The sequence below is a fragment of the Megalops cyprinoides genome, chromosome 17 (assembly GCF_013368585.1).
Source record: "Megalops cyprinoides isolate fMegCyp1 chromosome 17, fMegCyp1.pri, whole genome shotgun sequence".
Lineage (NCBI taxonomy): Eukaryota > Metazoa > Chordata > Actinopteri > Elopiformes > Megalopidae > Megalops > Megalops cyprinoides.
Genome location: NC_050599.1, coordinates 2,140,374 through 2,167,766, shown reverse-complemented (window position 1 = coordinate 2,167,766; position 27,393 = coordinate 2,140,374). Strand labels below are relative to the sequence as shown.

Below are 27,393 nucleotides of genomic sequence, written 5' to 3'. Positions count from 1 at the left end.
TCCTCTTTGTCTCCTTCAGCGCCGCTGACAAGCCATCTGATATTTCATATTCGCCCTCAGGTTGAGCGCTGTCAAAAACCCAGGCACAGGTGAACTGCAGCAATATTCCCACTAGTTTCACCGAGCATCTTTCTGTGTAATGTGATTTGGGAAACATTTCTCTCTTATCGATAACCCTGTTCAGCAATTTTGCAATCTGCTCAAGTGGCACCTCAAACATTTCTCAGAAAAACATAAAACCAGGAAAAGAGGTTGGGCAACTGTTTTTCACAGACTTTTTCCACTTGGTATCTCTTTGGTACATCCAATCAAACATTTTCCATTGATTTTTCAAATTGCCTTTTCCTTTTACATTTTTTGTTATTGTCTTTTTACAGAGAACTTTAAAGCTTCAATTCAATGTACAACTTATGATAATAAGGTCAGGCACTGGTAAGATTTCCTTTAACGTAGCTCCTTTAATACAGATATGGCAATATTAGCAGCTTTCATCTTAGCTTTCATCAGTAAGCGGTGTTTGTTGCTCCAAGGATCTGAGTAACACAGGTGTCTTCTGTCCACCCCATTGGCGCAGGGACAGCAGGTAAATCTACAGGAAACGGAAGGGAAGTCAGTCAGAGTATGGCACCTGTCTCTGCCAATGCAGCAGCCCACCAGCAAGGACACAACCCTGTGATATCAACAATCAATCTAACACTGAGACATATTCCTCACGGTATGGACTCAACAGATATCAGTTAGCTGTGACGATATTTATCATATAAAATAAAAAAAACAGTACTTCATTCTGTAGAGTTGGGGAGAAACATAGCTAAACAGTGTTTCATTCATGTTCTAGTCTCATTGCACTCAGCTTTGGGTAATTAAAAGAGGCCCTTCATCAGTTTCCTCTCCTGGAAAAGAATGTGAATGAGTTCTGTGAAATAAACACCACAAAATTTTACAATGAGAATGTGAATGAAGTCTCATTGAACTGTTGTCAAAGCTCTCTGAATAAAACAGAGATTTCAGAGCAACCCACTTTGTCATGAACAAACTGAGTCTGAACAACCTCATTCCTGTGTTGTGTGTGTGTGTGTGTGTGTGTGTGTGTGTGTGTGTGTGTGTGTGTGTGTGTGTGTGTGTGTGTGTGTGTGTGTGTGTGTGTGTGTGTGTGTGTGTGTGTGTGTATGTGTGCGCAGGGCACTAAAGTAACTGTCGTTTGCCTGAACTTGCCGGTGTTTTGTCAAAAGACGGCTTTGTCCGCCCAGCAGAGGGGAGAGCGATAGGTGTTGTAGGACTTCGACAGCTCGCAGGTTCAAATATGACAAAACTCTCCTGAATAAACAGCGCTTTCAAAACAGAGGGAAGGAGAGGAGAGGAGAGGAGAGGAGGACGGTGGTGGAGGGGAGCGGAGGGTCAATCATTTACAGAGTGCTCTGTGAGGCTTGTGCCCAGATGTCCCGGAGAAGCCCGAGATAAACAGAGGGCATATTAGAGGACAGGGGGTAAGAGAAATGGGCTTAATTGTAGTTAACATGCTCAATGATAAGATTAAGATGTTTTATACGATAAAGATGTGGCCTAATTGCTGCTGGGACCTTGAAAGGGTACAAAGCATGTTTTTACCCATGCTGTGAACTCCAAAGTGATTAACACAGTGACCGATAACACATATCATACAACACGGAGGCAAAACCATGCATTACATTTAACAGCTGTAGTAAATCATGTTTTTAGCACATAGAACAAATGTGACCTCTGTTCAGTCTAACAGCAACGTGCTTCATTCTCAGCTTAGAGCGGGAAATTTCAGGGGGATTTCAATTTTTTTCCATTTCCAACACAGTTTTGTAATGGAAACTAAGGGCAAAGTGCATTCTGGAGAGGGTTGCCTCACGGTTTCTGTGTTGGAGTAGGGGATGTATTTCATTCCACAAAGGTAAACATTGCAAGTCAGCATAACTAAAGTAACTCAGATAAAGCCACAGGACTCGCTGGTGGGAGTGCGTTGATGTAATTGTGTTTATGAGAACAGGTTGATTGGACGTTTACGAGTAGGTGTATCTGACTTTTAAAAAACATTACGGTGAATCGTTGTTGCGCTGTTGACTCAGAGAAGGTGGCACCCACCTGATCTGGTTTATGAGACAGACAAAGATATCTTTACGAGAGAGCTAGTCTCCTATCAAACGGAACCTGGATTTTACACATAGCTACTGTCTTTGCTATAAAGGCACGGTTTGAGGCAGTAAATGGACTCATATCTCCCCGTGTAGGTCCCCTCTCACTCGGTTACTCACCAATCCAAAAAGAAACTGTTTCCAACACAAAGGCAATAACGTCATTTTCATAAGCTTCACAACCTGATGCTCTACTCTGCATGAACCTGGAGTGCTTTCAAAAAAGTTTTGTTTTACCGGCATGCAGTGACATCACATTTCAGTTCATCCAATAGGCTGCTGCATAATTGTCATAACTGTCTGGTCTGGTCTGAGACAGCTGAGATGTGGGTCTGATATGCGGTTTCTTCCAGTTGGTTGCCATCGTTTTTAACACACAATGCTGCCAGATAGAAGCAGCTCTGTTGTGCTCCTAAACTACATTCCATGCCTTTAAAATTAATTTTAATAATCTGAAAATGTATTTGTAAACATAATTCTATGAACAGTATCCTGCTAACAGTGCTTAATGAAAGCTTTGGAAACTGGAACCTCAGAGAGAACAAGAAAGCACCATACACAATGAAATGTTTCCGATAAATAACACCACTCGCGTTACGAAGGGCTACGCTACACCTGAGTGACAGTGGACCTGACAGGTTGAGTAAATCCATTTCAACAACAGTGAAAAAGAGGCCAATAATGACTATATGGTTCAGAGAAAGGTCCCTGTTTTAGGGGGAAAAAAACGCAAAAGATGGATCACTCCTTAAACATTGTCAGCATACCTAGCTGGTGTCACAGGGAGGTCACTGGCTGTGAATATCGTCCACAGAGCTGGAGCAGGTCCAACACAATCAGTGCGGCTTCCAGGTGCTTTTCCATTCGTTTTTTTTTTTTTTTTTATCAAATCAAATGAGCGCTAATCATGTACCCTCAACCTACCTGCTCTTGGTGAGGCTAGAGGCAGGCCTGTTTCTGACCCTGTGAAGTAACCATCTCTGTTTGTGGTGAAAGACTGCTCCAGTCTATTCCAGATCCATGCATGACTCTCTGAGGTCCTTACTAATTACTGAAATACTTGAAGCCCCAAATCCCATTGAGAGGCACCTACTGACATATTCAATTAAAAATCCTGAAACCACACAAGGTGCTGTGGCATTTAGGAGGTTTGATCCTGTCATGGAAACTGACTCTTGGTGAGAATGTGTTAAGCGCGGTAATGCAGGCCTCATAGTGCAACTGTTCAAAGCATACGTACAAGTTTAAATATGAAAGGTATGTAAAAATGTAAGGTAGAGGACAGAATAACAATGCATCAACAACACGTATTACATTCAGTGAATCAGTCCACGGTTAGCCTGGTATTACTGCCACACTGAATGAGCACAAGTTCAGAATCTATGCAAGGAGCACCTTGGCAGCTCTTGAAAGGCCTTGTCGTAATTCCCTTTCAAATGACACAAATCAATCTCTGCTTCTATTATACAATGCTCCGATCCCAAAAGGTATTTTCATTTCATAATCAATCTGTGAGGGCAGCATTAGTATAAACTATGATCATACATCAACTTCAGCCTCTTTATACAGGCACGCCCTTTGAAGAACTAAAGAAAGACGTGTCAACTTTAGAGCATTGAAGGGTCGAGTCCTTTTGAAAGTTGCGTAAAATGCATTACGAAATTGGACGCAATGTTTTCTCCTGTGTATTACCCTTCAGAATAGCTACGTTAAATGAACATCACTCATTGTAATTACGATTTGCTGCCGAATAGGTGTTGTACAGCTTTAACCATTTGAAACTGTTTGAACCCATTTACACATCTGCTCCATCACAGCACACTTGAAATAAATTAAATGAAGTACACCAAGTGTGTGGCCAGATAATTGAGTGCCGTTTCACAGAATTTGCTTTTGTGAGGAAAATGTCATTAAATCCTCAAAGCACTTGTGAAACACTTCAAGGCTTTTAGCCACGGCAAAGTCAACAGAAGTTTTAAAAAGTTCATTGATAAATAGAATATTTCTCAGTGCCAACAACAGGGTCATTTCATGAGTTTCATTGTGAGAGGCAGGGATAGGACTCTCAGCCCTCAGCACAAACAAGGAAGGAACTTAATTCAAATTAAAAGTCTCCATATAATGGTTGACTATCAAGTAGGACAAATCTTTTATGCACAATGATAAATGACACTGTGAGTAAATATTTCCATCATTTGGTGATTTTCATCATTATATATTAACTCAAACATACAACACATCTGCCATGTATTAAAGGAATGTATTAAAGATGCCAACCAATGAAGTAAAAAGTAAAAACTTGGACTCTGTTCCTGCCTGAGCGCTAGAACAGACTCCTTTAGAATAGGTTCAGAGAAGGAGTTTCAGTAAAGTGCACTGCTGAGGATGGCATCTTTTCTCTCCAGGTACATTGCAGACACCCTATATCCCTGTTCTGTTGCAATTCCTCTGGCCTTCAGTAAATGACATCACTTTTAAAATCATGTTTAAATGGTGCCTGATAGCAGTTACTAAATTCTTTGACATCAGATTAAAGATAGCCATCAGTGGTTCATGTGCCCCAACAAGTAATATGAAAATTACAAGAATATTTTATCAAGAGACCACAGGCTATCTACAGCTACATCCAAAAATTGTAATTGTAATTGTAGCTAGCACTGCAAGCTCTCCAAGCATGGAAGTTAGAGCAAATAGAAATTCCCCTCACTGCTCAAAAGTGGTTTTAATTTCTCCCTTTGAGTCACTTGTAAACCCAGATCATGCTCCCTCTACCCACAAAACAATAGGCTTTCAAATAAATAAAAGAGAGCTTCAATGATCAGAGAGAGTAAAAAATGCTGGATAGTGTTGCTTGGAGCTGTACTATGGAGATATCAAAGTAAAAAGATCAATATCAACAGAACTTTTTCCTCACTAGAGAACAATAAAAACAAGTCTCAGAGCCACTGCTATCAGCACATCACAACTGAAAACGAAAGGCCCTCACATAGGCATAGCTCACCTCACCTAGCAATGCTAAGTACTTTACTGCAGCTGTAATTAATTAACATAATTACTGACAGGTGAATTAATTAGCTTGAAACACACCAGGCATCTTGCAACATTGCCTTTGACACAATGTAATTTCAGCAATGAAAGCATCTCTTTTTAAATGAAGTTAGAATCCAGCGGATAGTCAGTAATTAATCACAGCTGATGCTGGAATTCAATTAAATGAAATGCACATTTTCACAATCAAATTTTCCACCATTCAGATGAAAGAATGTATTTATGGCTTCAGTTCAAATGACTTGGTTGGGAACTTTTTTGTGAGGATGTTATCTTTATCCAACATGCTTGCTGTCCATGAATTTATTGAAAAATTAAGCCTCAGCTGAGTGGGGAACAGAATTACATTTCATTACATCTACAGCCAGCCAAGATACAGACAGAGCTGTTGGGTTGAATCGTGACCACTAATAATAATAATAAACTGCAAAGCTAAAGTCATTAAAACACACTTTAAAATCACAATTTAATATTTTAAAGTTGCACATTGTGTTGCCAAGTTAATTACAGTTCACAGCCCCATTACTGGGTATTCATGTTGAGAATCATTATTTTTCATAGAAAACACTATGCTGAGAAGTTCAGCTTCAGCACATTTCCCATGATAAGGCTGCTATGCCAGACATTTTCCCTCAGCTAATCAGTCTGTCACTGTGTTTTATGCAGTTTCTTATCAGACCCTTCTATGACAATAAACGGCTGTTGGCTCTCTGGATGAGTCAGGGAAGCTGAGTGTGAGTGTCAGAGGCCGCAGGGTTCCCCAAGACAAAGCACTTACAGCTATAACAGTGCGCAAAAGCGCCCACAAACCTAACCACATCCAGCGCACACCGGCAGCGCTAGCTCACGACAGGCTCTTTGGGTTTTTGTCATCCATATTGCTTCCTGTTTGCTCGAACCTTCAACGATTCTTAATGTTATACTATATAACAGCCAACAGAGAGGGTTTGCTAAGAGCACAGAGAGAAAAGGGGGGGGGGGGGGGTTGACAGGGTGATGATCTGTTCCGAGGGGCAGCTCATGTGTGGGAAGCTGTACGTGTATGTGGGAGGGTGAGTGTTCACCTTTCATAATCCATCATAAACTTAGCATACATACTGTACTCTACAGTGTGCACAGCTGTGAATATGGCCGTTGGTGTTTATTTTACATACACTCGGAAATGGCTATCGAGGAAAAGTTTAATCTGTCTTTTCTCCCCATTTCACCTCGTATTCAGTGAGTAAAAACAAAACAATTATCCTTCCCGTGTGATTTCATCAAATTATTCAAAGGCATTTTGCCTCAGTGTTAGTGTAGTAAGTGAATTTCATTTAGGTTATTTAAACCACTTCAATAAGACAAAACGAAGAGGGAAAACGTAACCCAATGCTCTTTTATGATATTTATAAACACTTTTATGGACATGTTTTGTGCAGCTTGTCTGCGCTGAAGGTAACATAGCAGGGTGTTTTCACTGGGTCCCGAGCTGTAGTTGTGGTGTCTTAAGATGACTTCTGGGGTCGTGGACCTCCCTCAACCCCCAGCCGTGACCAGTCCAATAAGAATGGCTCTCCACTGGAAACATGGAAACATGGGGTGTGAGTGCACGCATACACACACACACACACACACACACACACACACGCATGCACGCACGCGCACACACACACACACACACACACACACACACACACACACACACACACACACACGTATGCACGCACGCACACACACACACACACACACACACACACACACACACACACACAGTACAGTGATTCATCTGAAGGTCAAAAAAAAGCAGGAGTGGCATGGAGGTGTGTGAGTGACCATACAGTCGTGTGTACAATGGGAATTAAAAACACCGGGGCATCTGTGGCTCTTTCTGCTGACTGGAGAGAAGGAGAGAGAGAAAGAGAGAGAGAAAAGGAGAGAGAGAGAGAGAGAGAGAGAGAGAGAGAGAGACCCCCCACAACAAAGGGACCCTAAGACTCTGATGTATGGGAAAGTCATGGGGCCACCATTGTGGCTCCCCTTCTGCTGAGCAAACACCCCAAACTGTTCATTCCCCGTCTCCCATCCTCCCTGCCCCCCCCCCCCCCCCCATTCTCTGGCCTCTACATTGTCTGTGTCCCTGCATTTTATTCTGTGCGAGGAGATCGCTCTCAGGGCCAGTAAGCAAACAGTCCGGAGAAGAGACGGCCATCTCCCCCTGTTCCCAGGAGAACTGGCATTTCTGCCCGGGCTCCGAGCCGTCAAAAGGATCGCAGAGTTTGTGTCAGGATGCAGAATTAATCCCTCTAATCCCGGGACGAGCCTACCTTTATCACCACATGTTCAGTAAAACGGTTCGGAGTGATTATAACAACCCCACACACAGTCTAGCACAACCACACACAAACTGTCCCTCACCCCATGCCTGCCAGTGCAAAAGCCACAAACATTCACTATTTTATACACACAGGAAAATTTCCTGCATTACAAATCATGTATTTGGTCACAAGAGCAGCACCGTGCCATAAATAATACTAACTGTTACATATCACTAGGATGTGCTGTTTCCACATCCTGTAGCCACCTTTAAATTGTCCAAGAGCCCAATCAGTATGTCACTCACAAAATGCATGCTATGCTGCCAAAAATGGCTGTCCAAATTAAAGTTCCATTTTCACATGCTGTCACTGTGTGATCAGTGAAATCCTTACACAGAGTGGAGATCACTTAAAAAAACAAAAACAGAAACAAGTTTAATCTAATCTATTTAATTTGTTTAATATTTAATGTATTTTTCCTGTTTTTCAGCTTTGCACATTTTGCAAAATCAAAGGTAAGATCTAGTGCACAAACACACAAGAAATATACATTGTTCAGTCAGCTTTACTTTGAGGAAGAACTGAAACTCAAGTATATCCAGCAAATGTTAGGGTATGTGAATACCCTGAATCATTTCAAAAGTGTTGTTGTACCAAATATGCTGTTATTTTATATAAATGGAATACAGCGTGTGCAAAGTAGGCAAAACTGCCGAACGGCAAATGGCACCGCTTGAGTATACATTGTAAGAAGGGGTAGGTTTGGCTTTCTTAGTCTTTTTAAATGACAAATGCTAACACTAGTTTGCAGTCCTGTTGAGAACTATTGATCCTGTCAGCTGCACTTTTAACAAGTAACTGCTGGTGGCTTTGCTGTGTGAGTGTCTGAGGCAAAATACCAACAGGAGGTCATGTGTTTTTACACCATGCCTAGAGGCTGGCACGCACAACATGCTTTTAGCTCTGATTTAGCCCCTTCGAGGATGCTATGATTTTAGGAGAAATTCAGCAGGTGCACCCTGAAATTCTACCTTGGTGTAACACCTGAAATTTTGTGCTGTCAGAAATGGCCGGGTAGCAGCATACGGAGTTATTGGCAACCACCCAAAACCTATGATTTGAGGTCCCAGGATTTGGGTCTGTGCAGAATTGTACACACCTGTACTGTCTTTGATGAGAAAGCATTTAGCTGCATGGAAGCACAAAACAACATCCATCTTGACTGTATAATACCACCAGCTGACTTTAAGCTTTTGATCAAAAAAGATTTAGCCACTGATTGCATGTGCTTGTAGCCTAATAATGATTTAGCACCTGTTGTGTGTTTGTTATCTCCATGTATATCTTTTCTGAGTCAGATTTATTTTTTTTTCATCCTTTTTCAGGTTCATTGTCTACTTTTACACCCTGTAACTCTTCTACTTTAAACGAAGGTAATATTATTAAATACTGTATCTATATTTGGTTTGTGGAATATATGTATCTATTTTCTATGTTGCATAACCATAGCCATATAGGCAGCATCAGTGATTTGTGGGCTATACCATATCTTTCCAAAATGGTTGAGTCCTGAAATTTTGACACAGAGTAAGATCTTCAAGAATCCTAATATGTGAACAAAGGCGTAAAGCACAATAATTCCCTGGCTGTCTCTTCCACTGTCATATTTTTCATAATTTTTAAAATTGGAATCCTTCGAATACCTCTTTCACAAACACAGACACCCATGGACATGCACACACAATTTTCAGAGTTCATTTTGATTGTTAAAAATAATTATTTTGTTCCACAACTTGCAACTACAACTTACAACCACAAATACCACTGTACAACACAATCACAAATACCATTGTACAACACAAACACATATACCGGGGTATAATTTAGTGACACCTTCAAGCATTTGCCACAGACCACATTACATACCAAAAAAATAGCATTTTCAAATCATGACCCTTTCATAACAATATAAGGTGAGCTAACGCCACGTTTACAATTATTACATAAATTACAATCTGTCCATCATTTGTGGCCAGCCATGTCAGTGCTAAATGGCGATAGTTTGAATTTTACTAAGAGGATCCCAGTCAATGATTTGCATTAATATATACATCAGAAAACAGTTTCTAGAATGAACGAACTCAGAGTAAAAGTTAAACCCAGGGCTGTCCTCATTGTGCGTTTTGAACATGGTTAACCATCTCCTGACTGTTCTCACTGTAAAATGTCATGTCTCAAAAATACCCAGTAACCCCCACATAGAAAATACATGTGTAACTATTGATTAAAAAATGAGAGCAAATATGTTACAGCATATATTTGATATGTTAAAAATACATTTTTGACACCTGTATAATTTTTAATCTATCACTTTTTAATTATGTATTTTCATTTATACATTTATTGTACAATGCATTTTGGAGTAAATTCAGAGAATGTGTCATAACTTCATGCATCTCGTATCTGCAGAGCGTCCCTCTGTGCCGTTATGTCACTGCATGTCACTGGAGACGGGGAGCACTCCCGGGGTAAGGGGACGTGGTTAAAGGCTTGTACAGCGACAGAAAGCAGGAGTGTCCTGACATGGAAAAGGCCATTAAGTCCCTGACTGATTTGCGCCCTTGTTGTCAGTTCAATATCTCTTCTGGGGGTCTTTCTTTTGTTAATAGGAAAACAAGTAGATCCAATCACCGCGAGTGAGTGTGTGGTGGTGGAGGGAGTCTTCGGGGGTAGCTCTTACAATGGCCCTTCTCCTTAATCTGTCAGAAGATTAAATTACACTGAGCGTTCTGCCATCGTTGCCGGTGAACCACGCAGGCAACGCCACCGGCACCGCAGCGAGTGAGCCGGGGGTACAGCTTTCATAGCCTTTAACGCAACCCATTCAGCCGCACCCGTAAGCCCTTACCGGCTTTAAGAGGAAGGTTAAAACGAGCATCAGAATGCGTTTGATAAACGGCACAGCCATTTGTATGAGATTAAAATTGAGGATTCGTTTTGTTCAAGGGTAGCCTGTCTGCATTAATGAAAGCTAAATTAATAGCAACAGCATGCGTGTGGGGAATTTAATGTGTGAGCTGTTCAGTGGAGAGGGAGGTGTGGGGTGGGGGTCCACTTTTTAATTAACCCCCTCCCTTGTTAACTGTTAATCAGTTGGTATTACACTGACTGTGAAAAAATGCAGTTAAGTGTGGGGTGCTCTGATCTGACTGGGGTACCCAGCAGTGAATACAGGTCTCTCATTGGTGGGGGTGGCATATGATTCATCTTTGTGGTTGGCTAAGCCGTGTGTCAGTCATTAAGACTGGCAATGCTAAATGCATTTTCATGAACTGTGCACTCAGATGGGCTGTGATATTAATAACAAAAAACCAACAATATTTTCTGTAAATAGGGAACACTACGACAGATGCACGAAAATGCTTTTGGAAGTAGCAGTAATAATACGGCATATGGTTATACGCATTGTGTGTTGCATGGCTTTACATTTATTAAGAAATAGTTTTATTGCATGTTAAAATTCATATTTTGGCATAAAATATAGTGACATGTCTTTTCTTTCATGAGGGATAACAATATTACTGGACAGCAGATGCCGATGTCCACACTGACACACGCATCTCACATTGTACACCACTGAACTCTGTGTACCATGCATTGGTACAGATGGATATTTGCTAAAGCCACTGAGACCAGGCGCGTCTCGGTGTGGGAAACTGTGGACTCTGGGGTTTATGGGCTGTGGGGAGCGCTGGCTCACATGTCAGGATCACGCATGCCGTGTTTGTGTGAGGAGAGAGAGAATAGGCAGACACAGCAATAAAAACACAAGCTGTGCCACAGTAGCTGGGCCCTATAAAGGTCACTGAGGGTGGCTCTCTCAATGCAGTACAATGGAGGAGCTGTTGAGTAAGGCCAGTAATGGCCATGTTAAGTGCAGCCACTTGGTCTGGCTGTTTGTCACATTCAGACCAACACGTTCTCTGCCCTCATTTTCAAACACTCATTTTAGCCAGTTATTGTTGATGTTGTTGTTTTTATCAGAGAATATACTGTCAATGGCAATAACCAGTGAGGTAACAGCAAGGGAAAGGCAATATACGAAGGTCGAAGTGGATTATAATGTGTTTTTCGTAGATCAGCCGGAGGTGCTCTTTTAAATGGCATTCAGCACTAACCTCAGAGCCTCCCTCCTGATATCAGAGGGCAGGGAGCGAGGCGTCTCGGCGTCTCGGCTGGGTAAGACTCACTGTGGCGGAACTGACACACTCTGCAGTCTGCAGCGTTTTACAGTTACATCTCAGCGACGCATCAAATCAATTTCCACACAGAAAATGAGCGGGGGGGGGGGGGGGGCTTTCAGATAAGTGTCCTGCCACACATCTTAAAACAGCACCCAAACACACACACACACACGTGCACACGTGCACACACACACACACCCTTTTCCATTTTAATTTCCAGTAATACTTCAATCTATATTTCGACTTCTGCAATCTCGATTTTGGCCGCCACTTGGCTGATGACACTTGTTATCTGGTGCGGTGGCCTCCATGCCACTGGGGGCCGAGTGTGACAGTAATCCAGCCTCCTCGGTGTCTCGGGCTGCAGATCCTCACCACAGTCCACCAGAGACCACCATCATTCCATCACCTCTACCTCTGTCTGCGAAACGGCCATGTTTCTCAGCGCTGTACAATACGGCCACGGTAAGCATTATAAAATGGCCTGTTCTGAACCTGGTATCACATCCATGGCAAATAAATGTGGCCTTTTTTCCCCTTAGCAATTAATCCTGTTCATTCATAGTTTACCTTCATCCTAAATGTATTACTGAATGCTAATGATTTACAATGAAAAACAAGAATGCAAGAATACACACAGTTTCTATAGCATTCCCTGGTCATAGCTAGATGATATTAACTCTTAACAGTCATTATCTTCTTTTTATTATCACACTTGGATCAACCACTCAAGCACATTGTAATAGCTTATTATATATAAACTAGATGTGATCAATTGATTGATTGATTGATTGGTTGATTGATCAGTTGGTCTGGTTAATCCTTAAATCCCAGGAAAATAAAAACAATGAGTTATCCTCTAGTTTCCTCAAGCCATTTTAGTCACCCTCTCTCAACTCTTTCAATATGAATTCACTTAATTGGTGAGACAAACGTGTATTATGAAACAACAATATTAATATAATAACACAAGAGAAACCATTAAACTAATGGTTTACAACTGAATGAGATATTGAAGAAAAAAATATTCAGCAACATTGTTTTAAAATGACATAAAATAAGAAAATTAGGAAAAAATAATAAAAAGGAGATGAAGGCTGGGGGGTGTCTCTCCCCTTCTCTCTCTCTGGGGGTCAGTGCAGGCCTGGACACCTGGCCTCCCAGGGCAGCCGATGGGCACTGTTGACACCCAGCGTTGTGCTGGGATTGTGTGCTGTGGAGTGCAGGCTGATACATTGCCTGTCAGCCTGTGAAAGGCAGGAATTTCACACCACGCTGCCAGAGAGGCTTCCAGGCCCTTTCTCCTTTTCCCTTTTTTTCCATTTCACGGCTTTGCTTTTTTTCCCTTTGCTATACTGCAGAAGATGCTCCACAGACAGAGACAGCTTCCTTTCACAGCAGGAAGCAGGAAGCAGGAAGCAGGGCCGCTCCTTCACAGGGCATGGTTATCATGTAAAGCAGGTACCACAAACACACATGAGGGGGATGCAGTGGGACGAGGAAGCATAAAATAACCTATTATTCTGGTTAATGGCATGAATTATTCTGTTCTTCCCATTATACAACCTTCCCTGCTGTACAGATGACCTGAGGCCTACTTTTACAAAACAAATAAAGACCCCAAATCTGTTCTTTAGGGGTAGCTGAAAGACATCCTTCATGCAAAGTGTCAAAACATTACATGACAATACAGTGACAAGCGCAGAGGTTCAACAGAATGAAAGAAATGGCCAGAAATGGGGCATCATTCATTCCATGAGTGCAGACCTGCTGCTTCCTTACCTTCAATTTAAGGGCGTTCAAATGTCTGCATGTTTGCAAAAATCTAATAAAAAGTGCTGCTTTTTAGGCTGGTGTTTTCAATCAGTTTATTCTTTTAATTTTTTTTTCCCTTTTTGGTTTTTCTTTTTTTTTTCCTCCACATTGAAACTTTGAAAAGCCTCCAAAATCTCCACTCAAGAGACAACATGTCCGTGTTTCAGAGTTTTCAGATGATCAAGATTCCCCAGCCGTGCTTAAAATAACTCCCCACTGACTGTCAGCTTTGCCGCAGCCAAGCTCCATAAAGCCCTGCCTGTTCTGCTTCTGCGAACTCCTACGTCAGGCAGGATCTTACATGCATGTGCAGAGCGAGCCTGTTTTTCATCTCTGTGTGGTACTCACAGGCGTACCCTGTTTTTCCAAGGGCTTGCAGGCTGCAGAGAGGCTTGGACCAGTCCTCATCACAGCTGAAGTGATTGCATCTGATTGAGGTCAGTCTGAGCCTGGCTTCCTCTGCCAAGGCCCTGATAGGTGGAATCACAGCGAGTCGAACCTGTTCCATTCCAAGTGCTTTCCCCTGGTCTCGCAGCTATGTGTTTCAGCAGCCATGACCTTTTATATTTATTGCACAATATGCCAAGTTCAACAGTTGCTGCAATAAACAGCAACATTACGTAACAATTGAAAGAAAACGAATTTCCGTTCAAATTAATTTTTCAAAATTCTCCCACCCAGCGGCACTGAGAGATTTAGAAATTTACAAATGTGATGCAAAAAAAGTGCATTGCAGTTACACTAAGTAGGCGTATGTGTATGTTACACACAGGTCTGTTAAATAGTATGAAAAGGATTCTCTGTAATGTTTCTCTCAATTTCAAAAAACTTTGCAAACCGATCAGTGATTTATTCTTAAAAGCTCAAATTCAGTTTGGTTCTCAAAACACAGGTTTACAAACTACAGTGACATTAACCCTTTAAAGCTGGGACAGATTCATCATGAAACCCTGAGGAGAATAGTGTCACGCTGTTGAGCAAGGCTTCATACACGTTATCCTCCCTCTCCACACATTACTGCGGGTGTCATAAAACAGAAGGAGCCACAGTTAACAGAGAGGGTGAGAGTGTAGAGGAGAGAGGAGCCCAGAGTGGTACACTCTCCCTCTAATCCCCACGGTCCTTATCAGCAACAGGGAGAACACGCCAGTAACCTGCACACTGTCCACAATCAGCTCCTAATCAGATCAGGTTACAGACACCATCCCCTCTAATGGGGCTGCAACTTTCACTGCAGTGTGCAACTGAGGTGCAGACACACAGGCTCAATCAGACCCAACCCCTTCGTAGGCATCATGAGAGTGTTAATCATGACAATGTTAATAAAAAAAATAGAATAAAGGCAGCCAAATGAGCAGACTTCACACCATGGTTTAGAACTCACTAAACTGGGCTGGAATGTCCCTCATTTGAGCCCAGCTGGACTCCATGAAGCTGAAATTTTTACAAAAATCCAGTTTTATCATTTTGGCTGGAATTTCCACTGCAATCTAGTACTATGACAGGAGACCTTTGGTTCAGAGTTCTAATCTACATTTAAACCATGCATTCAAGGAGTTCTAATGGTGGAACCTTTGGTCCAACAATTTTAAACCACACACAGATGGATATCTGCTTGCAATAAATTGAATATCTGTGTATATACAGTCTGATATCTTGCGACTGCTACAGAATCTTTGTTAGGGTTTAAAACTTGTTCCGGAGAAGTGAGAGTCATCCTACGCGGCATTCAGCTGCACGAGCATGACGGCTAAGCCTACTTGCACATGTATTCATCAGCGTTATAAAATGAGTCAATCTACCACGGGGTAAAAAAAAAAAACAATTTAACACTGTTCTCATTTCTGTCCTAAGGTGCACAAAATCTCTTATGAAATAAACTCAGAAATGTCAAACAACGTCTTTTATATCATATTATAATTCTGAGAGGACAAGCACCTAAAACCTAAAACAGTCGTTTTGTTTTGGTATTCAGTACTAACAGATTTGATGGCTTTCTATACGTGGATGTCATACGGTGATTCAAATTAATGTATGAAATTGAAATTCAGTTTTAATATAATTCAGATGCACTTTTTTCTTCACCGTTGCGTTCTTGAGAGTCGGATGATAATGGTGATATTGAAGATAATGATTATTATTTTCAGTAGTAGCCGTCATGCTGAAAATAGTTTCTACAACAAATAGATCAGTCTGGGCCAATTGAAATTACTCCTAACAGTGCCTCTATTCACTACATAAAATTTGTTTAGCAAATTCAGAGCAACTTCGACAGTTTACAGACTATTAATGAATACAGCTGTACATGAATCGCCTCGGCCGCAACACCGTGGAGCCTGTGAGTAATGAGATTGACCTTCACGTTTAAATCATATTACTTTCCACAACGACAGCAACTTCAATTGAATAATACATTGGCATATAAAAATACTTTGAAATGTTCATTGGTTGTTATTTTTATTATTTATTCGTATCACCATAACAGTGTAATTTCAACTGGGAATTATTTCGCGAGCGATATGCATTAGCCGAAATTAAGCAAAACAGTTTTACGAGCCTATTATTAGTTGGAGTAGTTATGGAGTAGTCCCCTTAATCTTCATTTTTGTACATTATGCTTCATATGTTCCTCAAGTAGTATAGGCTACTGTTGGACATAGTTATCTCATTTATATGAGTATAACGAATAGGTATTAAACTATAGCACCAACCATTACGAATAAGCGTGTTTCATTGCATTGACTGAAACTGCATTAGCTACACTGAATGTAGCTAATGTCGTTTACTGTCGTAAATAAAGCCTTTTTTTGCTTCCTTGGTTATTTGTTTCGTTTGATTTTGTGTCATGGGCTAATTTTCCACCTTCAGGGTTTTTCTTCATAATTTCCTTTACAAAGGTTTAGCCTAAGTTATTTAAAATAACCAAACTACATCAGTTAATAGATTTGTTTTTCCACAGCCAGTTGCTTTCTTAAATAAATACGATGTTGTAATGGCTTCAGGGATATCCTTTATGTTAGAAATATCGGATCTTAAATGAAAAAAATGAAGCTTCTAAATTCACAGCTCCAGAACCCCAGTTCGTCAAACATGGTGGTTCGGCTTTCTGACGGATCAAACGCCTTACGCGTCCTGCCAAATCATGCCTCGGCGAGAACTTTAGGGGGGCTTTGAATTCTAACTTTGTTGTCTTTTAATATATTATGAGATAGCAGTTTACCCTGCTAAAATACAGGATTAAGAGCACGTCCACTGAAAAAAGGGTTAAAACGGGATTGTGTGAACCGTCACACCCCAACTATAGGCTAACGCAGAATTACAGCTTGTAAGATTGATCTCTGGCGATCACCCCGGAGACCGTTCTACTTGGGTGTTCCAGAGGCTGGAAGCTTCACGGAAAACGTGGATTACTGGGTCAGAATCTGAAATTAAGTGCGTGACTACGCCTACTGTTTAGATTCTGGCATCTAAATGATGACACAGCATTAACATATTTAAATATACATATGAACTGTAAGATCAGCATTATTCCCACAAACTGAAAAACAGGAAATTTGAATTTTCAGATCAGTCGGATTACTTTCTCCCAGTTTTGATATTTATTCCTACCAATATATTACCTCTATATTGCAGGCTCAACAACCAACATCAGTAGGTCCATAAATATCTGAAGTCTTTCCAGAAACGGCCTTTGTCAGATTTATATGCATATAAAATCTGTGCCTTATGGATCAAAATGGTATTGAATAAAGGCTAAAACACTGCATTATATCCGTGGAAAACCGTGACATTTATTTAAGTCATGTCAGCTTTCCGTTTTCTTTTCAGACGTCGTCCCCCCTCCCTAATTACGAGCTAAAAAGACTCGGTATAGATCAAAAAGCAACTCCTTGAGACTAGTTCATCTATATTAATTTTCGCTTAACCTACTACGGTTTGATGAAAAAGCTGGAGGACTTTTCCGTCATCTATTTGCTGAAATTGACAAATGGTTTTGTTGGTCTGCCATAATTGGAGTTCCGTATAATCATTTCTTAGACAGAATTTAGCCTGTATTTGTCAAGAAATGAGAAAGTACTGCGAACGGTAAGAAATGTAATTAAAATTGTTTACCAACTTAAAAGGATCAACAAACTGACTCTGAGACGGCTGCTGATCTTGTTGCTATAACGACAGTGGCCCAAGGGCCGCATGTGATATTATACCACAATCACTGAAAAAGGCCCCTGTCTCTGTTGTGACACTTGAAAGTGTGTGTGTGTGTGTGTGTGTGTGTGTGTGTGTATGTGTGCTTGAGAGAGAGAAAGAGAGGGGGGTTGCTTTTTTCCAGATCAGACGTAGCCTACATGTCAATTTGAAACGGAGAAAGTGTCGATTGTGTATTCACTTCAATCTTGAATGACACCTAAAACTTTTATACAGGTAGATTAGCCGATATAACAGGACAGATAGACTTTAAATGTTTGTATGTAATAACTATACACGTTTATGGAATTATTTTATATTTAAAAAGACAACGTTTAAGCATTTACGGGAGGTTTTTTATACAGCTGTGGAATTTTTTCAGAGGGTTCAACAAAGCATAATTAAGAATTAATGAATACACACTCCAGTAGATTAGTGCCTGCTTAAATTTAATATGAATAGAAAAACGAGCTCTGAATTCACCGATGTCGTTTCTTCTGGTCTCTCAGACGTGTCCTTATCACGGCATTGCTGAGAAGCCGAATGCCTTTGAACCTAAATATCAAAAGGGCAGTCCCATTTCATTCAGCACTGGAGTGGGTTTGTCTGAGGTTATCCCCCTATCAAAATATCTGGAATGAAGTACGTGGGTATACACTCATTTAATGACAAGTAATTGACAAATCCGAGGACTTGCATTACCAGTCGAATGGAAAGAGAATTAATTATTTATCCTCTCCGTATGTTCCGCATTGATCCCATTTTCCACCTGAAATAAATTCGCCCCAAGTAGTCTGCCGAAGGTAAAAGAAGTCAACTCCTTACACGATTCCGGAAAGGGAACGTGACAGCACATACTAGTAGTAGTATCAATAATAATAATAATAATAATAATAATAATAATAATAATAACGTCAAACCGCGTTTATGGATATTTGTGTAAAATAATGGAGATAGAGGATAACAATTAAAGGATAACAATTACGCGAATTTACAATTTTTCCCGTTATGTAAGAAGACAAGGAAGATGAAGCTGGAATTTCCAAAAAAAAATCTGTTAGTATGCGATACAAAACAACACAACAGAAAAACCACTGTTTTAAGTGAAATAACATTTGAGTCAACATACGGGTAAGTTTCACAGGTGAGAAATAGAATCGTTGTTCGAACCAAAATCAATTATAATAAAAATGCGTTGCGCTGCTATGTTGTGCTGCTAATTATCAAATTAAGTAAAGTCAAATATGAACAAAAGAAGGCAAAAACGCATTCTGAGTACATGCGATTAACTGCAGAGGCTGTAAGTAAAATCTATGTGAAACTGTATGATAAGATAAAAGATACAGTCATTCGAGGCTTGCAGGGAAAAGTCTATATTCCCTCAGAACCGCCTCATCAAAACGCAGGTAATTGTTTCGGCAGTAACCCGTTTGTGATAAGAAAGTCCCGAATGAACTAAAACGAGGGCGCTTCTGTTGGCAACATCAGGGCTATCAATCAGTTAGCATCCCTCATCCCCTCGCGATGGGATGTAAAACTTTCCTGTTGCCATAGAAAACTTGGCAACATTGACATTGACATTTCTCTCCGTTTTGTTCTCCAGTTAAGCGTTTCAATCATTTTAGATTTTAATTCACTGTAAAGAACAAAATCCAGCGCAAATTGTGATACCTGGATTCAGCAATAAATTAAAACTAAACACAGGAATCGCCGACAAGATAGGGAAATAGATTTTTCAGATTCTCCTACCTGGTGCTAGTGCTGTATTCTGGGAAGCGCAGAGAGGCCGTGCAGAGATTCTCCGGCGAGCTTCTGCGGACGGCTGAAGTCATTACGCCATTTATTTGAGCTCAGACCGTGTCACTGTTGACTTTAGCAGGGCAAAGATTTCACTGTGATTTTAAATTGTTATTTTACAAAGACATCGATCAGTGCGCTGTAGAAAACACGTCTAAGAATCGTGGCTAGCATGAAGAGAACGAAATATGGATGGTTGTGTAAATTTAGTGAGGCGTGTTTCGAAGTCCAGACCTGAGTTTAGGTTTTACAGGTACCCGTTCTACAGGTCTATACGTGGATGTTGTCTTTGTGTTGTTTGCGGTGGTTTGTTTATTCACAGATCACTGTTTGCAGGAATTCCTAACGAAGAGGATATAACGGTAGTTTTAGCGGACTCGGAGTGCCAACGGGTAAAGGAAATGGTTGGATCTCACCTGCTGAGAGGGAGAGGATGACAACGATGCTTTTTAACAGGGTCTGATAAGCCTGATGTCCCGCGGTTTTGACATGTTCGGGACAGATGCACAACATCTGTAGGTGTCGTATCCCTCCTGGTGGGTGGAAAGGGAGGCCCTTTAGGCCTAAAAGTACCCCCCCCCCCCCCCCCCCCCCCCCCGACAAAGGCCGCTCGCTGCGAAACGCAACTGTCTCGAAATTCTTTTTGGCCCTCCACGTTCCCAGAGATGGGTAAATCTTTTTCCCCGACACCCCGGCGGGCTTTCGTGTGAAAGTGAAACGAAATGTAGACCACAACCTGTGTGTCCTCCATGAGGAGGAAGGTGACAGACAGGCGCTTCAACAAAGGTGTCTACCCAGGGCTTAGCTTTCTGGACATTTTTACACACACAGTATATATGGTACCAACGTGAGCTGAAAGAGACGATACAAAATGTATAGAGAATTATTAGAATTTATACCAAACACATAATAAAATAATAATGACTATATTTTTACTAAATTTGTATCAATCACGTCGTTCCTTCTACGCTACTGTATGAAAAGACGACGCATTGAAAGTGTTGTTGATTCTGCTGTTATTATGTCGTTAGCTAATTTTGTTAGCAGTATAAGAGTAACGAACAGGGGGGGGGATTATGGGAGGAATTACGGCTTGGAAAAATGATCCTGTCTGTATGGATCATTTGATGAAATGTCAACACCCCAACATATAGGAAATGCATAGTACTGAGACACAAATGTCAATCTACAGTGGTCAACAGTGAGAGACGGCAGATAAATCTGTGTTCTTAATAAGAGAGAAATCCTGCTCTGCTTTTAATCACGACACTGTTATAGTGCAAGGAATGACCTTTACAAGTGGTGAAGAGACAATCTCATATTGTAGGCGTTAATCTTTTTGGGAAGGGGTATCATAACAATTACTTTTATCCATACGAGTAATATGATCACAATAATAATAATAATAATAATAATAATAATAATAATAATAATAATAATAATCGTTGCAACCCTTGTCATCATTATTAAAACAACTGGTAAATTTCCTATAGTCTGTACATATACAAAACCTAGTTTCAGTTCTCTATAGCCAACATGGACGAAATATATTACAATAATATATTACAACTAATTATTCACTTGTTAGTCAAAAACCTAATGAAAACAGATTTTGTTATAATTATTTGCAGTTGTATTATTATTCATAATAATGTACTTCACGTTATAATTAGCTCCCACATGTCCATCAGACATCAGAAAATTTAATTCACCTTACCATCTTTTGCATAGCCTTTAAATTGTGAAATTAGGAAATCGAGACGATCGTGATCTTAAGCAATTGAAATAACACTTTAATATACATTATGTTCTTGTTTTCAGCTACAAGAATATCACAATAACAAGGCATAAATAGGGAATACACAAACGATAAGTTACTCGTTGGAAGAGCCTCTGTCTCCCCAATTGGATCTTTAAATTGAATCACCGCAGTAACTTCATGGTTATTTTACAACACTAAGCCATTTTGGTCCTCATTAAAAATGGAGCAGGAAAACAACAGAGATTTGGACATGTCAACACCCCCTTTACAAAAAATGCTTAACAACCTTGACAACTATATCAGTTGGAAACGTCAAAAATACTTTGTAGTGCGCACAAATTATCCATTTACAAATGTACAGATTCCCGGAAAAGGTCCCTCCGTTGCAGAATATTCAGGAAGAGTTCATTATGGGTCTGGAATACACACCTTGGTAGTACGACGCGTCAGCGGGTATTGAGGATTCCAGGCCCGCTTTGCTCGCCATCGACCCCATGGACAGCGCTCCCGTCATGGGAGAGCCGTATCCGGAGTAATGCATCACCTGTTCGTACGTCTTAAGGTCCATTTTGTGGTGCTGCTGCTCCGAGGACATGAGGTTGTTGATGGAGAAAGGGTGGTTGAAGGAGAAGTGGTGCTCGGGCTTCAGGTGGGCTTCGTGCACGAGGACGGGATGGTGCTGTGACATCAGGTGGTGCGCCTGCGAGGTCGGCGAGGCCGAGTGCTCGGGGCTCAGGTCCTGCCGGGAGTGCTCTGAAACCGACCTTTTGGGGTCTTTTGTGGACGAATTAGAGTGGGGCGACTCGTTTCCGTTGCAGCTCTCCGAGCTGCTGTTAGATCCGCCTTCGGAAGTCTTCCTGTTCGACTCCTTGCTGAGCAGCCTCTCGCATTTAAACCGCTTTTGTCTCCGCAAATAGCAGCCGTTTTCAAACATGTTCCCCGAGTCCGGGTGAAGGGTCCAGAAAGACCCTTTTCCCGGCTTGTCCGGGGATCTTGGCACTTTGAGGAAACAGTCATTGAAAGACAAAGAGTGGCGGATAGAGTTCTGCCAGCGCTGTTGGTTCTGACGGTAGAACGGGAAAAGGTCCATGATCCACTGGTAGATCTCACTCAGCGTGAGCATCTTGTTGGTCGACTGCTGTATGGCCATGGTGATGAGAGAGATGTAGGAGTAGGGGGGCTTGGCGTGCGTGTAGCTTCTCCGGTACGTTTTTGGATCCCTCGATCTAATATTCGACTGTCCGTACATGGGGCTCATGGCGTTCATGTTGCTGTAGGAGCTCAGGCCGTTTATAGACGCGGGCTGCGCGGCCATGGGGCTGATGCTCGGGCTGAGGGCCGCGCCGATGCCCGCCATCCCCGCGCCCATGCCGTTCATGGCCCCGGACCCCGGAGACATGCCCGCCATCGACGGGCTCATGCCCGTGTTGACGTAGGACATGTTCATGGAGCTGGCGGTCATGTTGCCCGTGTTCATTCCTGACATGCTCATGTAGGTGTTCATGGAGTTCATTCCGAGTCCCGCGTTCATATTCCCGACAGAGGTGTAACACTGGTAGGACAGAAAGCAAGAGTCATGGGTCAGTCGAATATCTGTTTATTCCGTCATTAATATGCATGTTAATAATATATACAGTGATTTATTCAAACATGTAATCTTCAATAATAATATCAATAAATGTCAGAACAAAAAATGTCAAAAAAGAAATGTCATGATTGCAGTAGAAAATAATAGCCCAAGTCCATTCTCAATAACTGCAATACGATTTTATATTATGTAAATATATTATAGACAATTTAACTCCTTGAGGGAACACGCAGTAATAGGCTGCATAATATGTATATATATGCATATATAATTAATGTAGCTCTTGCTATTCAATACAAATATCGTTTAAAGGACTTCCAAACTGATGAAATAATTATCTTCATTAATCAATCATTTCCTGTAAAAATAACGCGTTGGAATATAAATGCACACGAAAATCAAAGAATCACAACTAAAAAGCTACGTGAATGCAAATAAATACAAATGGAGTCGGGAAGCATTTCGCTCGAAAGGTGCATAAATGTCAAACTGAGATGAGGAAGCTCATTTGGGATTTAATAAGTATACAGAATGAGTAACAGTTGAAGAAAAAAGTTTCGCCTACATGCCTACCCCAACTTTGTTAGGATAGTGCCGTAGAGATCGGGAAGGATTTGGAGGCGCCTCAAGTCAATATTTGATCACAAAGTTAATATTATCTCAGGGCTAATATTGAGCTGTATAGACGGAAAATATATATATAAGCTCTACCAACCTCGGGCTCTGCGTAATAGGTGCTCCAGTCTGAATGTTCGTGTCCCTCCATTTTAACTGCGCCCAGCATCGCGGAAGCTGCAAATTTATTTCTCTCAAAAACTTCTCCGCGGAAAATGGGCTAGAGAAGACTTCCCTCCGAAGAAATGGGGCTGTGGGACATCCAGGTCTTTGATCTGTTTTCCAGTCAGGGACTGGCGTTTGTGTATCTTTCAGTCCGCGGTGCCCACAGTCGCTATAAAGCCTGTGACGATGGCAGGAGTTGAAATGACGTTAGCTGCTGTCCGTTAATGCAGTGATATAGCTCTCTGCGCCAAGCGAGCCTCCAATCCCTACTGCTTCGATGCCCTATTTGAATAATCTGCTCACACCTAGTCTCCTCGGTTTGGCTCTCTATTGTACACCTGCTCTTACTAAAAAGAACAAAAAAAATTCAAAAGATTCAATTACGGGTCAATCCTATTGTTCTCCCCAAGAAAAAGAGAAGGAATTCAGAGCTGTTGTTCCAAGTTTTTTTTTTTAACTTGCATTTCCCCCGTTTGTCTTTTTTTCAGATTACTGATACGAATCTTTTTCCACGAAACACTTTGAAAGGTTTTATCTGCGTCGAGGGGTAGCCATAGTATACACATTTTTACAATGTGTCTATATATTTATTTTCTTTGCCCCTTCTAAAAATAAATTTTGTAATATATTTCTAATTGAGCTGTAGGCCTATTTATAATTGAATGTGCATGTGCGATCGTTTTAGATCCATTTATACAGATTTTATACAAAACCAAACCGATACGAATCAATATTTTATAAGCCGGAAAACATCATGTTCAAAACATGATGTTCAAAACAACGAATGAATGCTGTCACGTTAGTTGTTCTTGAAGTAATGTTTCAATGCAAAGACAAGATCTAATGTACAAATAATGAAATAATGTTAAATTACAGTTCTCATGATTTTACTTACAACGTACGTGCGTTGATAAATTATATATTTCACCCTGTCAGTCTGCAGTTGATTAGGGAAGACCTGGGAGCATTAAATTGTTATTCCATTTAGTTAAGAATAATGGTAAATATAACTAGTTTATTCATCACAACAAAATAACCATTATCGCGGTACAACGGTGAAAATAAGACCATAGAAAGCACCTGTAACAAATGAAATGGACCTGACAAAAACCTGCCCATAAAATCGACAGAGCGTTTGCTCTTCAAGATATAATTGTATTTACAGTTTCATTGTATTTACAGTGACATTATCGACTTATCTTTCTTCTCCATTATTTTAATTTTATCTCGTTGCAGTGAAAATGTTAACCTATTTAAATCAGCGACAGTGTCATCATCGGCTAGCCGTTTAATTCGCCCTGGACGCCGGGCGTGCTGTTTGCAGGTACTAAGTAAAGTTAATTTAATGTGTGGTCATCAGAGATTTAACCTATCTCCTAAGCGATTGTTGATTAACCTGGCCCCTGAAAAAGGAGAGACTCTATAAAGATAAATAAACAGTTCTCAATCGCTATTAATATCTTCGCCTGTTATATGGGTGCATGGCACAGCTTTTGACAGAATGTTGCTGAACACTTTAGGGGTGAACGAACTAAAACTTAAATTTCTGCACTATGGTATCTGGTAATAATGTCGCTTGTATACGTGAGCTCAAAATGCTGCCTATATGATTGCAAACTAATTGTTTATAGGTCAAAATATCAATGCCGTATCGGTTCGACGACAATTAGGTTATTATCGTTGTCGTTATCATCATTATTTTATGTCATCATTGTAATTTTCATTTTATACTCATAATGGAGATTGAGAGAAAATATTGTAATAAAGTTGGACCCACAAAGTTTGAGCACGCCCTCTTTCGGTGGAAATCAAAATGGCAACGCCATATACCAAATCAGTACATGGGCATGTTGGGAAATGAATAATTTATTCTTGTTTGTGCGCCACATACCTGTGAACGTAAGAAAAAAATCCCAGTTCACGAGAAATCTACGTGTTCAATGCTTTGCGATCCAATGCATTTCATACCACCTTTCGTACCATTAACATTAGCTAAAACTGATTGTGCTAAAATGATCTGTGAACCTGTAGTGATTCATGATATTCCCATATTATTTACCCCTTTTAAAGCCTTGAGGAACATTGCTACCTATTCTTGCAAACCAACAGAGCTGCAGGGAGTTTGGGTTTCCCTCATACAAGGTGTTATACGCAACAGAAACAGGTTTCAGAAACAAATGAAAAACATGATCACAGCTTGGTTATACCAGCATCCAAAAGAGAAACTGAGCTCAATAGGAAGTCCTTAGATCACACGGTGTAACACACAGTACCATCCCAAACCATTTTTCAGACTCCACCAACAACAATGAGTGGCAGCACCATTGCTGACAGAGGCAGGATGCAAACAGGGGCTCTTCATGGGGACAGAAAAACAGGGTAACCCACGGGGTACAAAATATACAAGACCCCAACACCATACCTCTACTATCATCTACTGTCTTGAGCAGTTAGACAGCTTGTAGAGATGGTCAACGCATTCAAAGTGTAATACCTGGTCAGCCAGTAGAGAGCCCAACCAAAAAGTGCTGGGAGATCCATCACCCAGCTACCTTTTGGTCATTTTGCTGCCCTTTGAACGGGTTTGGGGAGACGAGTGAAATGCGGTGAGCCGCGTGTAGAGCTCTGAGATGAGGCCCAGGTCAGGCCGGTCCCGTGTTTGTGCCGTTTATCTTTTTACCCCACCTGCTCGGTTTAAAGGTCCTCAGGTCCCTCAATGCCACCGCTGTCCTGCACACGCTGTCCTGCCCATGAGCCCAGCGGGGCTGAACCCAGGGGCATTGACCCCATCTCTTATCGTCTCTCCAGTGGTCTGACAGCAGCTCTATCCGAGAGATAGCTCTGTCATGGAGAGAAAGAGCGGCTGTTACAGATTTGGAGGGGTCTGATTGGCGGCTTCGTTTCTGCTCTTGCTGGTGGTTGTGTTTTGGAATGTTACCCATCAGTTTAGAACACTGAACAGTTACAGCATCAAAAGATATCAGAATAACTTACTGAAAACAGAACAATGAAAATGTATATATATAATATATATATAAAAATGGTACTGAAATCCAGAATCTGAAATACCTCTGCCCTGGGTCACATATGCAAGCATTTGAGTATTTGAATCTTACACTGTGATGAATGATGTGTTCAGAAAGCTATCACTGAATATGTCATTGTATTTGTGTGCTTTTTTTGCAATGTGTACATGTAATACATCAGACGATAGAACTATAATACACAGCTGCCCCCTGTCACAATTACCAAATGTATCTGCAGGAATTAAGTAATCATAAATCTGTGTTCTTAACAATATTGCAGGATTTACTATTTAAAGATAGTATTCACAAGCTAAATTACAGAACAGTGTGGTGAGACAGACACAGAGGGAAAGCAAGAGAGAGAAAGAGAGAGTGGAAGAGAGAGAATCACAGAAGAATCTAACATTCCTTCAGACACCCTGAGTGGTTCAGCACTAACTTGTCACTTTAAGCTTCGCTTTCATAGCGGGATTTTTCCACAGTGTTTAAAAGAAATTCACAGACTGACTCAGGAATGTGTTTGGTTGTTATCTTTCTCGCCACCCATGCCAAAAAAAAAAAAAAGCAAGAAAACTGTGGGGCAGAAGGTTAAGCTTGTAATTCATCAAAGTGAAATTAATAGCGAGAGTGTCTTTCTCTGGAAAGCCTATGGAGTTATGTTTGCTGGAAGGTGCTTGTAGTGACGGTAAACA

The 27,393-nt window shown here is 41.0% G+C and overlaps 1 protein-coding gene across 3 annotated transcripts; it reads right to left on the bottom strand.

The window, feature by feature from the left end:
• Positions 1–23,864, bottom strand: LOC118792713 (hepatocyte nuclear factor 3-beta-like). 3 transcript variants are annotated; one of them, XM_036550619.1, is made up of 3 exons: positions 23,611–23,864; positions 21,737–22,859; positions 1–589 (listed from the first exon to the last, which is right to left on the bottom strand). In XM_036550619.1, the coding sequence occupies exons 1-3, from the start codon at positions 23,677–23,679 to the stop codon at positions 504–506; spliced, it is 1,278 nt and encodes a 425-aa protein (XP_036406512.1). In that variant the 5' UTR covers positions 23,680–23,864; the 3' UTR covers positions 1–503. The 3 variants fall into 3 exon arrangements, 2 of the variants coding, with proteins under 2 accessions (XP_036406512.1, XP_036406513.1); XR_005005613.1 differs by lacking the exons at positions 21,737–22,859; positions 23,611–23,864 and adding an exon at positions 19,498–20,010 and having other exon boundaries at positions 514–589; XM_036550620.1 differs by lacking the exon at positions 1–589 and having other exon boundaries at positions 21,521–22,859.
• Between the last annotated feature and the right edge of the window lie 3,529 nt (positions 23,865–27,393).